General features: G+C 35.9%; 1 protein-coding gene across 1 annotated transcript; it reads right to left on the reverse strand.

Moving 5' to 3' along the window:
* Positions 1–2,958: 2,958 nt before the first annotated feature.
* Positions 2,959–14,556, reverse strand: Ccdc196 (coiled-coil domain containing 196). Its single transcript, XM_020184183.2, has 10 exons — positions 14,510–14,556; positions 14,262–14,414; positions 12,846–12,942; positions 12,658–12,708; positions 10,993–11,070; positions 10,719–10,802; positions 10,131–10,190; positions 9,265–9,406; positions 3,558–3,616; positions 2,959–3,309 (listed from the first exon to the last, which is right to left on the reverse strand). The coding sequence occupies exons 1-10, from the start codon at positions 14,554–14,556 to the stop codon at positions 3,223–3,225; spliced, it is 858 nt and encodes a 285-aa protein (XP_020039772.1). The 3' UTR covers positions 2,959–3,222.
* Positions 14,557–15,064: the final 508 nt, after the last annotated feature.

Raw genomic sequence — 15,064 nt, forward strand, 5'->3', positions numbered from 1 at the left:
CTCCACTAGGTATCTCCCACTTCCCTGCTATATGCCAACACTCTAAGATATTCCAGTCCAAATGTAGTTGCTTATACATTGTCTTGGTCCTTTTTTAGCGGGGAGTATAGGCATTATAGGCCGCTGGTCAACCTTCTTGCTGATGTCTCAATTGGTATTTCTGTTTGATTTCTTAAAACGGCCCTGTCTACAATGCATTCAGTTTTTAGGATTCAATACATATAAGTCAAGAAAACATAGTCCCAGGTATAAAAACTCACATGAATTGAGTTTAAGTTAACTTTGTTATAAATCAAAAACATCATGCTTTTCTTAAATTATTAATTGGTTTCCATGTAACCAACACTTAGCTTAAAGTCCAGCTTTCCAAGAAAAATATCTTCTCTGTAAAAGCAACGTGCAAAAAGAAATTTTATCTTAAGTAATTTCATTTTCCACCACATTGACAAATAGCAGGAAGTATGATATATAGGAATGTTTATAGGGAGTATATGTGAACTTCTGAAAGAAGCAGAGAAAATAGATTTTTCAGTTTTTTTGAAAATTCTTACTATTCCCTAGGGTCTCACTTTTTGCCTGGGGCCTGACTCAGACCAAGATTCTCCTGAGAATGATTTCAGTAGCTTGTGATAGTTAATCTTAACTGTCAACTTGATTAGATTAAGTAGTATCGTGGGGATACTTTGGACATATCTGTGAAAATGTTTCCTGAGAGGATTAACCAAGGGGGGAAGACCTGCCCTGATATGTGGGCTACATTATCCCATAGGCTGGGACCAGAAGAAATAAAAGGAGAAAAAAAGAGAATGTCAGTTAGCACAGTCATTCTCTGTTTTCCTGGCCACCATGCAGTGAGCTTCTCTGCTATACCATGCCTTCCCCATGAAAAAACTAACACACTAAGTAACAATTATATTTCATACTTTGCTGCTTGAGTATCTGCTGCTGTGGGATTGATTAGCTGCAGACTAAGTCTCCCGTTCCAACACAGAATCTTGTTCTCTTCATGTTTCCTAATGTGAGATGACAAATGTGGAACATGTGAAGCAGTGCAGGATCCTCCCAAGGTACCAGTGGGGCTATAAAAAGTTGTCTGGGCATGCAACAGATTACAGAAGTCTATGTATAAAGTGAGACACTTTCTAATTTGGCCATAATTCATACAAACAATACTAAAAGTGGACTTTATGCCCAGATTAAAGAGTGTAAGGCAGAAATGTTACACATTGGTACTTTCCCTCTGATAATTGCAGTTCTAGACTAAAGATGAAAGTATCAGGCTATTGTTGGCCTTGTTTCATTTAGGAACGAACATGTGACAAGCATTAATAATCACTTTGTAGTCATTGCAAAAAAAAAGCAACTTTGGAGTAAAATGTTAGCAAATATCCTCTGAATAGTAGGAAAGTCAAGATAATGGAGATAAGCCATAAAAATAGTACACATCCAATGGTTTAGTTTATAAATGTATTGCTGGTAGGATAGCGTTTTTCCTCAGTTGGCATTGATATTAAAAAGTATCTCCCAAGTACAGTCAAGGATATCATGGGTTTTCTTCTTAGAGAAGCATAATTGGTATATTAAAAGTACAAATATAACTAATCATGTTTCAACCCAAAACCCTTTCCGCTTACTCTGTCCCCTATAACCTGATTGAGAAAGAGGAATAACCTAGATATAGACATATTCTAACCAAATTGGAAGCTATAGCTCTCTCTGTAATCCAAGATTTGGTTTATCAGTTAATCTCCTGAGATTCTGAGTAACTTGAATGAGTGCCTATAAAGCTGAGCTCTGTAATCCTTGATTTACCAAACCCTTGACACCATTTGATAAGTAGCCAGCTATCTTACAGATAACTTTGCATTCCCATAAGTGAAAGTCAGAGCCCACTGTGAAATCTTAAAAACAAAATAGGATACAATATTTCAGTTTTTGTGTTTTGAAGAAATGTCTGAAGCATTTGTGGGAAAGACAATAATAAGTCTGGGTGATAATGATTTATAATTTCATACTTTAGGGATAACATGATTCATTTTTAAAGAAATTATATACCTCTGCTAGCAAGCAAATTTGCTTATTTTATGCCTTAATAAACAAAAACAAAAAGTGTGTGTGTGTGATCATATACTAATCTGAATCCAGTGCAGTGGTAAAAAATAAAATCAAAAAATTTGAAAATATTAAAATGATGCTCTTTTAATCCAGTATTAAAATTGGGAATCTAAGGCCCTTGGGTTAAATGACTGATTCAAGCTAGTAGTACAGTTAGATTTTATATTCCTGTCTTTTGTAAATTTCTCAGGGTCTAAATATAGAGATGGCTTTCTTGAAGCAGAATATGGATTACATACTCAGCTAACTTAGTTGGCAGAACATGAAACTAATCATCTCAGGGCTTTACAGATTGTTATTTTTGTAGTCAGGAGGGGAACTATACAAGTTAGACTGGAATATGAGCTGACTGGAATAATGCTTAGGTTCTGGCTTGAATTTCTGTGAGATTTTGGACACATTTTCAATGTATCTGAACTCCAGTTTGTTCTTTTGTAAAGTGAAGGATCATTTATGGTCTGTGAAGGAGTTTGGACTTTATAAGAAAAGTCAGTGAGAAATCAGTAGGGGAATGACATGATCTTGTTTCTCTTTCAGGAAAGATAGCTTTAGTGGTACTATGAAAGATGGATTAGAGATCCTGGAAACGGGAACCGAAGCAGTGGCAATCCAAGCAGGAAAGGGTCTGCACTAAAACAGTGGTACTGGGAGGATAGAAGATAATCAAGAAATAGACAAGGAGACAGAATCAATAAGGAAATTGGAAAGTAAGAGCAGTCTAGGGAATATAATTTTCTTTATTTTGTACCTAATGCTCATTTTCCAATAGAAGATCTGCCCAGAATTAAATAGCTAAAAGGTAAAGAGTTCCTTTCTATGGATTTAACTACATACAGTGTTTTCAATCTAGTCATTTTCAAATCCAAAAGTGATCAAAATAATCAGAAGCTGTTCACAATCCCTAACTGATTAAATTACTGATATGCTTAAAACCAAGCATCTAACATTTCCACCCAGATTGGTGGAGGGGAAAGAGGGAAAACAGCTCTAAAAAAAAGGTTTGAGAGATTTTAATTAACACAAATGGCTGTGCCTAGTCTTTAAATCTGTCCAAAGCAAATGGAGTGAAAGCCTTCTAATCCTTCAGTGCTTCATCTGGCAGTGACCTCAGAAAAAAGAGCCTCTCTCTACATCATCAGACTGACTTTCTGTAGCTCCTTGTTGTTCTGCGTAGGTCTTTGATTCCAGATTTCTCTAAAATAGGAAAGGGAAAAAAAAAAGAGCTAAAAAAATTAAGTGTCAGGACACTCATTTTGCAAATCCCCTAAAAATACATTAAAATGCATGTTAACACATTACAGGGATGGGTATGAGGTGGTAGCTCAGTGGTAGAGTGCTTACCTAGCATGCATGAGGCCCTAGGTTCAATCCCTAACATTAAATGAATGATGAATGAATTAATGAAGAAAGAAAGAATTTTTTAAAAAGAAAGTCATTCTCACCATATTGGGTTCATTTCTGCTGCTAGTTGCTCTGGCCATAGTTGTAGTACCTATAATACCTGATGGGAAACATTTAGAAATTGAGAGTTTCTTTTAAGGAAAAAAAAAACAACTAATTTTATTTTGGGTCACAAGACTATTACCATTCATCACAGTATTGTAGAATTGTATTATTTTAGAACTGACTAATAGTAACATTGATATGAATTTTCTAATTGTTTTAGAAAATAACTATCAAACAATATTTTAAAGTTGTAGTGAGTAGTGGACTTTTTTGAAAGCTTATGTCCTATAGAGAGAAAAATCATTTGTGATTACAAGTAAGTAAAAACAACTGAGAATCTATAAAGTGTTCTAATATAATATTTAACATTTCTAGAAGTGGAATAATAAATCATGTGTTTACACACACACATACACACTCAGATATCTCAAATATTCCACAAAATGGTCAATTATGAATAGTAGAAAACAAAAGATAAAGGGGAGGAGGCAGGGAGAATGAAAGGTACAGGATAAGAGGGGGAAGACTAAAAGGGAAAAAATATTACAGGTTGCTCTGTAGGCGAGGTAGTGAGCCTGTCCTAAAACATAGGAACCCACTTAAATTTGAATGTTAATAAACAGCAATAATTTTTAGTATAAATATGTCTAATGCAAAATTTGGAACATGCTGATACTAAAAATTATTCATTGTTTATCCAAAATTCATATTTAACTGGGTATCCTTTTATTTTTATTTTCTAAATATGAGAATCCTTTAGTAGACATCCTGTTCCTCTCCAGAGTATGATGCACACAGTTGAATCTATTGTCACACATTAAAATAATGATATTAATAGGGGTAGAGTTTACATTAATTTAAAATTTATATTTTTAGGGGGAAAGGGAATTATTTTCCTGGACTTCTGCGAGGTTTTATGGGAAGCAAAAGAATGACCTAGTTTAGAAATTGGCTTCATAACCTACTAACACCATGACTCTAACTTTCAAATTCAAAAGGTTCAGGTTACCTCAAAGCTTAAAAAAGCCTATACTTGAGAGCAATACTACTTATCAGGTACCCAGATTTGAGCTGTCAGTGGATTTCCACCCCTGCTTTTTAGCATTTTAGCTCAACACTAGTATTTTCCCTTCGGCAGCATCTGCTAAAGTGTATTTCAGCCATCAGGAGGACTACACTAAAGTGAAGTAAAGGTTAAAGGCAAGAGGAATGACTTGCTTTCAAAACATAGGGCTATTGGGTAAATAAGGTCTCAAGAGTATACATTTCTCATTTCACTGGGCTTTCATCTGAATTTATAAGTGTAGCACAATATCCACCTCCAACCTTCAGTTTCTTCTCAAAGGAGAACCTTCCATTTCTTCTCAAAGAGATCAAGGAAATGCTGAGTGGGGGATGGGGGAGAAAAAAGTAAGGCTGTCAAAATCAAATTTTTATCACGATTTATATTATTACTGAAGATAAGTCTCTTCTTTAAACAGCAGGAGATATAATGGGAAATTCAACTGAATTTAGAGTTTGTGTAGTGCCTGTGTTCTCTAAGGTAGGTAACTGCCAAAGACCACAAACTGTTCTCTTGATGCTATAAAAGCCAAGGAGGACTCCCATACACCCTGGGTCAAATAATAATTTTGTACTGGTTGGGACAATAAATCCCTTCAAATGTGACCTGTCTCTGGAAACATGTAAAGATTTCACTCAAGGTGTAACAACAGAAAAAAAAAAAAAAAATCCTACATCCTGAGTCTCAAGGGAATTGTGAGTAGGAATTGCTTGAAGTGTAACAAAGTCACTAATGTTTGCCAATCAAATGATCACACCACTGCAACTCAGCCAACCAGCACACTGGACCAGGAGGAGGGATTCTTGGCCAAAAGCCCTGGAGTAAAAACCTCCCTCCACTTGGAACTGCCTAGGAACAGAAAGACCTGCACAATGATTTGCTAGGAGGTGCATCCAAAATGACATCCCACTCTTTCTCTAAGATTGATTTGTGAAATCCAAATCCTTTGAAACTAGAGGAAAAGGAACACCATCCTGGAGCACTAGTAAGAAGTTAAACTTCAAATAGTCTTTGTGCAATTGCCCAATCCATTTTTTACTTCAGTGTTCTGGTGGTCTGACTTATCACTGACGTATCAGTGGCAGAGGGAAACAGTATTGAACAAGAATTGTGGAGGAAGTGGGCAGTAACTGGTTTTTATTTTTTGTTTTTGTTTTGGAATTGAAAGAACTGTAACTCAGGGAGTAGAATAATAGGTTAGAATTGCGCAACAGAATACTGGGTTTAATCAAGGCTGCCAGTAATACATCTTGGTGCCACAGGATATGACACAAAACATACATAGGTTGTTTTTCCTTTTTTCATTTGGTATAAAATGTAGCACAGTTTGTTCTAAGGGTAATAAGAAAGCCAGTCTCTTCTACAGCATTTCCTGAATTACCACTATGTGTGCTGGACTTGAAGCCTGGATGTGGTTGTTGCCACCTACTGGACTAAATGCAAAATTACAAATCTCACTCCGTAATCCTGTTTTCTCTATTACAGAAGAAATTAACCTTATCAAGTATGATTCGTCATTGGAAGGATAATACTTTAAATAGTTGCTAACTTTGAATTAAAACCAAAGCTTTTAAAGACTGAAGAGGCATGAAAAAAATCTCACTTAACACTGCCATTTGATTGCACATTTTAGGAACTAAGCTTTGACTGTGGACCCAGAAGCCTGGATTTTTTAAATTTATTTCTTGTTCTATAATTCCTATCTCACAGAGTCATTATAAGGGTTACACAATGTACTCTATAATATTTTGTGGTTGTTTTAGAGAAACAAAAAACTGGCTTGCCCAAGTTATGTTAACTGCTAGATTCTAAACTCTAGACCAGTAAGGTCTTCAACTCATGTATATGACTCTATCTAGTGCTTTTTCCCGTTAAATTACAACTTCTCAGGACTGGAGGCATGGCTCAAGTGGTACAGTGCCTGCCTTGCAAACCCAAAATCCTGAGTTCAAACCCCAATACCACAAAAAAAAAAATGCAATTTCTCAAAATGTAATGGTGAGATTATTTTAGGTGGCAACTGGGATAAATTTAGGAGGTGTTAGAACACAGTATTAAATACTATAAGTCACATGAGAGAAGTATTCTTTTTACAGTGCTTTGAAACTTGATATCACTAAGGAGTAAGTTCTAAGTTGGTGAGATTTTTTTAATTACTTATGTCTTATTAATCTTTCTTTCTAATTAAGATAAAACAGGCCTCAAACTGAGACTCTTATAAGAAAATAAAATTTCAGTTTTGTGTACTTACTAAGCTTACTTGTCTTATGGAAAACTTTACTGTTTTTTCATTTACTAATATATGTTTTATTTTCACGAAATGTATTTATAAAAAAGGTCATAAATTTTATGAAAATACCAAAACTTGAATAAATAATAGTCTAAGTGATACACAAAATTGGGAAACACTGAGCACCACCAAACTATTTTCCTACCATATCGCTGTTGATAAAAATTTCATTATGATTACTTTAAAAATTCTTCCATTTAGCATCTCTTTTACTTTCTTTTTAATAATCAAACACTAGGTCAACATAACCAAAATCTGGGACTCATTAGATTTCAGATCCACTTGGACTCAAACAAACCTAAAGATACGTATATTTAAAAAAAGATATGTGTATTAAAATATGTGTAATAGACAATGCAACTGGCCTACAATCAGTGCTCAGTGAATTCACAATCAATAAGACATAGGAAGAATGGGTCACTCATGACTGTGGCTGTATTAATGAGTAGTAACTGAGCTGTATAATACCCTATTGCTTAATTCTCTCCAGGAGTTTAAGAGTACAGAATAGAGAGAGGAGGTTGATTAGTAGATTGCCCTAGTTCAAATTGATTCACTGTTCTGCAAGTGAGAAAAAAAAAATCTGCTGAGCAATCAAATTGAATGGAATCTTTCACTATTTACTAATCTGGGCTTGACTTGAATCTGGAGTCAAGGCACCAGTGGCTCAGGCCTATAACTCTAGCTTTTTGGGAAGCTGAGACTGGGAGGTTCATGTTTTGATGTCAGCCTGGGCAAATAGTTCATGAGACCCCCCCCCATCGCCAAAATAATTAGAGCAAAATGGACTGGAGGTGTGGCTCAAACAGTAGAACACCTGGTTTGTAAGCAAGAATCTCTGAGCCCCACCAAAAAAACTCAGCTGCACAAAAAAAAAAAAAAAAAAACCACTTTTGGATCCTTATTCTGTGTATCCCTTGAGATGACCTTTGGCTGATTTTGAAAGGTCAAACAGGGACCTGTCTGTCCTCTTCATAACCCTCTGTCCTCTGTCTTTTAAATTTGCATCTTAATGACTTTATACTGCTTTTGGTTGCATTCCAAGTTCTCTCTTTCCAGCTTTCTGCTGTCCAATTCTTGTCAAAACATAAGTTGAAAGAAATATATGTATGGAACTATGCTTAAAGAATAAGAAGACAGTTCTCTGGATTTTCTAAATTTTACCTTTGGATCAGAGGCAGAATGCTAGGTACTTGGGCCAGATCATCTTGAGTTGATGTATCCCTTTAAACTTTTTTCAGATTAATAATTTGCCATCATTATTGTGCCAAGGAACAGATAACAAACAGCCTAGGAAATTTTAATTCTTCAATTTCAAAATCTTCAGCTTTAGAAGTATTATTGAGGACATTAATTTATCACACGTATAGGATCAGACACTAATTTATCATCACATATATAGGATCATATCCCTATTATGAGGTCCTGGGGAGAACTTTCAGGTCTCAGTACCAGGAAGAGATATGTTTCTTCAGAGTAGTAGTTTATTGTTAGGTTGTGAACCTACAAATTCATGTCTCATTTTGCTGAGGAATTCAGAATCAAATTTATAACCTATTCTACCAAGAAAATAGTACTTTTATCATGAATTGTCATGTATTTATCTAATTTCAATTCATTTTCACTTTCCTTTGATTTACTCATCTATTTATTTAATCCTATGGTGTGATTTTTATAAACCATTCAAGCCTTTTATGGAATAAGACTGCAAAGAAATTAGAATCATACATATTGAAACACACTGATATAGAACACTGTCATCCTTTGGCTCTGATTTCCCAAGCATATCTCTTTTTAAAAATGGAGTTCCAATTCATAGATACTTGAAATTTTGAGAATCATTTCCCTTTCCTTTGATCCATTACTTAAAACTACATGATTTCCTGTAATAGTGCCATGAAGTCTTTATGGGAAATCACTGAAATTCCCAGAGGAATATCTGAATTAGTGCAACTTACAACCATTGTCAAATGTGTCTTCTCAACTTTCATCTCTGAAATAGCAGAGTCTATTCCAATGAAATTCATTATATCGAACAACTCTAATGTCTAGGAAAGGTGAAAGTCGGAAAAGCTAATACTTTTTGAGCACCAACTATATTATCATCTACATATACTAAGTACATATTACTCTGTCTTCACAAAGGAAAATTTTATTTCATCAGAGAGAATCCTTACCTTGGTACAACAGCTTCTGAGTAGTATTAATAATGATGATAGTGAAAAATTAATTATTATACCACTAACATTCAACTTACTGTATGCCAGGCATTGTGATGTTCACTTTACAAGTAACGGGATCGCCAATACTAAGAAGATCTCAAACTGTGTACCTTTAATATTCTACCTACCTTGGGACATTGGAAGATTTAAAAATGCTTGCTTTGGCTCAAAATTCTGCTGTAAGTACAGTGATAGTTTCAGGTCATTGGCCTTCTGGTAGTTCTTCAAGGCTTCAATTCTCAGCTCAATCACTTTGCCATGAAAGTCATTCTGAAAGGGGACATTTTTCAAAACTACTCATATAATATTGACTTTTCTAAATCCACTGTTACCTAAATGTTCTTTACCCAGAAATTTAAAACTAATTCCTTCATGCTCAGTCTTTCAAAATTGGACAGCAAGTATTTGTTATTTTTCCCCCATTTCAATTACAAGAAAATCAAGAACACAGGAAAAAATAATATTCATTCCAAGTTACTCAATGTATAACTAGAAATAGGTCACATCAGCCATCTTCTCATGATACATTTCTTTTCTTATGGTTTACAAAATTTTATTTTTGGTTAAATAAGAAAATAATAGTTGGCTCTGCTTTGTTCATCTCTTTAGCAATTTTTTAAAATATTTCTTATTAGCGCAAATTATACAAAAGGAGTTTTATTGTGATATTTTCATACATGCATATAAATGTGCTTTGATCAAATTCACCCCTTTTTGCTTTTTCTTAACCCCTTTTTCCTCCTTTCCCCTTTTAAACAGTTTTAGTGGTTTCATTATGCTATTTTCTTTCATACACACACATATAAAATGTACTTCAATCATATTTACACCATCACCCTCTTTCCTTCCTCCTCCCCCATTGCCATGATACATTTCTTTTAGCAGGACAATTGGTAACCCAGGATCAAGGGATTGGGCTTAACCCTGAGAAGCTAAAGGCTTTATATTGTAGGAACGAAATGCATCCATGTCCAGCCTTGGAAGACCTTAGTACCTGAGGAATGTTGGCTTGTTCCTGATACTTGACCCATTCCATTTTCCTCTGTTGCTTTTCCTGGTGGAAGAAAGAGCCTCTGAGTGACAAAGTAAATTGAGATCAAAAATCAGTTTTCTCAATATGTAGCATGACCTTATAGCAAAATTATGGTGCCATAGATTCACTATTAAGTTGATTTCAACTGCACAGTCCTCTTAATTGATCTCCCCTGTAGAATCCACTCTCTAAATGTTAGAATATAATTGAAATGGTCATTTTTTGTGAATGAGTTGGTTATGGGAAGATGAGATGCAAATGTAATATCTCTAAATAAATTTTCCAAGACAAATTAACAAATGTTCTGACATCACCTAGGTATTGTGGAGTTGTCACTATTAATAAAACTTTTCTCACTTTGTCCTAGGTAACATGATTTCCCAGAAATGTGTGACATCACTCTGACTTGAATACCCCCAAGGTACCACATTGCTTATAAAATCTGCCTTGTGTTCAGTGGCACACCATAGCTTGGGCAGATTATTCCTACATTAAAGATATCTTAATTTATCAGATCCAAATCCATTACTGTTCAGAATGATTGTATACCTTCCTTATCTCCTTCACTTTCTCTGCAACTGGTATCTCCATTTCACTCTTGGTCTTCACAGGTGATGAGGGGGATTTGGGAGCCTGGGATGAAAGAAGAGAGCCAAAGTAATAGGAAGTCCCAGGAAAAGAGTACAATGTCTTGGCTGAACATAAATCCAATATACCCTAAAAGCTCAGATTCTACCTATCTGCCTATTCAAGTTAGCCTTGATTATCAACAGGTTGTTTCCAGCTACGTGGCATTGATAATCATAAAATTCTAAGCACTTGCCTTTCTGTCCTGCAAGTCTGCCTTGGGTTTTATCTGTGGTGCTTTTTGTTGATCACGAAGCTCTTCTGTCTCAAATGTCTGTGGAGAGACATTTTGGCAAAGCTTTTAGTTAGTGGAAATTAATGAGGAGAGAAGCGGAAAACCAATATGAGTCGAAGCTTTTGGCTCCTGTCACTCAGCAGCTTCTCAGGGCCCCAAATAGCAATTGTGCTACCTACCAAAGGGGATTCAGAATATAATGAACCCTTCGATTATGTCTCTTGAGTGTATCTTGTAATAATTTTTAAAAACCATTAATTGAACTGATATCAAATGCCAAGCACTAACTAACCATTTTGTAGGTGAGAAATTAAGACTTGGAGTCATTTGTTTAGCATTACACATCTAGGAAAGTACAGAGCTAGAGGTAGAACCAGATCTTTCTGACTCTGAAGCCTATGTTCTTAGCCACAAGTCATGCTGCTCTTCTCCATTTCTCCTTGTCTAAAGAATAGCTAGGGAAAGTTGATTATGAGCTAACTTGTTTGGATATCTCTTATAAAAAGTATTTTGGGAGCTCTGGAGCAGTTGGATTTTGACAGAGGAATTGTGCTAGCACATTTCCTATCACCTGGCACATTTCCTATCACAAGGACTCAAGAACCTGGGAACTAAAACTTCTCATAATCCATAGAACTAATTTACAGCTGTTACTAAGAACTAGTTTCAGATCTCAGTACAAGGAACAGGGCTTGGAAGTATCCTGATTATTTGTGGAAAAGTGAGATGAAAAAAAGCAGTCAGAATTCACTACCACACACTTGTTTATATCACAAACACAGTCTGGTTTTTCAGTTGCATACTCTGGGCAAAAGCACTTGAGTTTCAAGGGCTAATCCACAAAAGAATTTCTCCTCCTGGTTTCCCAGCAAAAGGCTATTGTTATCTTAAACAATGCAATGATTGTTGTAAAAGGATAGGGGTATTAAAGTTAGATATTCATTTGTTCATTCATTCAACTTACATTGATTGATTCTCTATTATGTTTCAACAAGCACTGTGATAGGTGTTAGGAATTCAGACAAAGCAGTCAAGACACTGGTAAAACTTGTATCCCAGAAGGGGGAAAAGGGATAGAAACAAGTTTAAAAAAATACAATAAAATTATAAGTTTATATTATGAAAAGTGATGTGGAAGATCTGAACAGAGTTGTATAGTAGAAAGTAGGAAGAGGGTGCCGTATTTTAGATGGAGTAAACAAGGAGGACTTTTCTGAATAGGTGATATTTGAGCTGAGACCTGAAGGATAAGAATGAGTCAACCTCTATCAAATAGCATTACAGGCAGGGGCTAAATAAAGAGCAAAGGTCTAGAGTTACCACAAGGAATCCAATGTGGTTGGTGCATAGAAAGCAAGGTAAGGACTTCTATGAGAGATTGGAGAGGTGGGCACAAACCAGATTATGCCACAATAAGGAGTTCTGCAACTGTTTTCAGAAGAAAAGTGATATGCTTTTATTATTTTTTTAAAGATCACTTTGGCTGTTGTGCAAAGAATGTATTGGAATGAAGTTATCAGTGGAAGCAGAAACATGAGAAAATGATGATGTGGGATGAGAGGAATGGTAGATTCTTTCCATTATTATCTGCAGGACAATACTTTCAATAGGTCCTTAGAGGCACACCTTGTTCCATAGCATCTCCATTTCCTTCCGAAGCATCTTGTTTTTCCTTTCCTGTTGGTGGAGGGGGGAAAGCCAAACAAACAGAGACATGTGTTTGTTCAGTCATTAAAGTGAGGTTGAAAGAAATTACTAAGTTAATGGTGGCCTGTTCAGTAGGCTGCTCCCTGAAGTACCCACCAACATCTTACCAAGTTCTGTTTCATCTCCTCTGCTTCCTTAATGAGCTCCATGACTGAGGATTCATCATACCCCTTCCCTGCCATGATCTGTTGCATGATCTGCAGACTAGAAGAAGAGAAACATCATAAAACATACATGCCTCCTAAAAGGTAATATTAATATCCTGCAACCAGCCAGGAAGTACTCTGCTACAGAAGTCAGATGGGGGCTGAAATCCCAGAAGTTATGAAAGTTCTTCCAGACAGAGAAAGTCTCTATAACTAGAATGATTCCATTCCTAACTGTCATTTTTCTTAGTTATGTGCTCAGTAATAAATTCAGTGCTCTTTAAGGTTAAAAAGTTATGTTTCCAACAGTCAGTGAGATTGATTTATGCCCCCTCAAAAGAATGTTTTGGTGTATGAATTTTGGATGAGGAGGAAGTGGTTCTGCCCTTGTAAAGAAGGGAGTTGAAAAACCTTATGCTTTCTTGATAAATCTCAGAGTTGTGTCTGATAACCCATCCCTATCTTATCTCTGTCCACATCCACCTTGGGTCTCCAAATGTCTTTAGACATTTGACGTTTGGGTAAACAACTTACGTCCTTAGCAGGCCCTAAGAAGGCATGCCATTGGGAAGTTCCTAACAAAACCTGAATTAGTATCAAGTCTTTGAATGTGAGAGAGGATATTCTTTGAAGACATTAATTAATTAATATTTGTGTCCTTTGTCCTTTTTCCTCCCAGGTTTAAGAAAACCAGACTTTCATGTTCTCTTGCCTTAATAGAAGTCTGTGTTGTTGGGTTGTGTAAACAGCTGGTGCTTGACCACAGCTTGTTCTCACAAAGTCTGAGATCCTTATAAGGGTATAGAAAGAAGGTAGACCAACTGAGGTGAGATTTTCTGAGACTAGAAAGGAAAGAGAGAATTGGGTTGGTAGGTCCCAAGAACAGCAAGTGTTCTAAAGCAGAGTTAAGACCTCAGCTTCTGAGCATTTTACAGAGGTTGGACCCTACTTCAAAGGGCTCTTAGGCTTAGAAATAGATCACTACTCTACTACTTGGTATAAAAAGAACAGAGTCATTTATCCTAAAATGATTCTGCAACCATGAATAAGGAAATTATCAATGTGACCACGATAGACCCAAGTTATTAAAGGCTTTTACCTGTTTCTTGGATGGGCATCCTAAGGAGGAAGAGTGACAACTGTAACTTCATGGGATGAGAGTTGAGTCATATTTAATTTTACTAAAAAAGGGGAGGGGTTCTCTTTACCGTGATACAAATTCTTTGCATTCTATTAGAGCTGAATATTTCAAATTTAAAAACAAAAAAAAAAATGCAAAATCAAAACCAAGAACAAAACAGTGTAAATAACTATTGCTAAATACTATGGAGATTAAATTCTCCAGTCTTTCTAAGATTAGGAATAGGAAGCCCTTACCTTCTTTGTTTTTCCTCCAAGTTAGACATTAACTTTTGGAATAAGAGGTTGTTCTTATCTTCTAGAGGTTTTAGCATGTCTAGCAGTTCCTGCTTCCTTTGTTTTAAGTCCTCATTCAATTCCTTCAAGTAGTTGTCATCTATCTTAGAACTTCTGTGGAAAGCGATATCATAATATCTATCTTTAGCTTGGGTTAGTGAAGACCCTCCTGGATGGTTGCCATTTGGCTTTTTCCATCAAAGACTCACCTTTTTGAGGACAAGCAAGATCCTGAAGGGTTTGTACCACTGGTCATCTTGAAGAGAAACTTCCACTCTAATTATAAAGAGGCCTTCTTGAAAATATGTCTTCTTTTCCCATCCAGTTAAGACATCATTTTTTGTGCTGCTGTTGTTGAAACTCCTGTTGCATTGGACTGATTTCAGCTACAGATTGAGGTCACAATAGCCCTAAGACCACAAAATCAGCAGGTCTTTTAAATAGCACCAATGGCAGCTTGTTGACTGAAAACACTTAGTTACATCTGATCTATTCTTGTCTTAACTTTAGTCAAATGCCAAAAGTCTTATTCTGATGCCTTTGAATGAATAAGATAGGATGGTAGCATATTTACATTATGGAATTCCTATTGGGTTAGAAAATGGTGACCTACCAAAAACCTCATCAATGCCAAGACAACAAACCTCTGTGGAATGCCTAGCTATTCAAACTGCTGGTCCTGTGAGTGAGGAAATGATGAAAAGACAAAGCACCCATTTATGGGAGCATTAGCAAGAGGAAGAGACACTTCTGAGAGATGTTTT

This window comes from Castor canadensis, chromosome 3 (assembly GCF_047511655.1).
Source record: "Castor canadensis chromosome 3, mCasCan1.hap1v2, whole genome shotgun sequence".
NCBI lineage: Eukaryota > Metazoa > Chordata > Mammalia > Rodentia > Castoridae > Castor > Castor canadensis.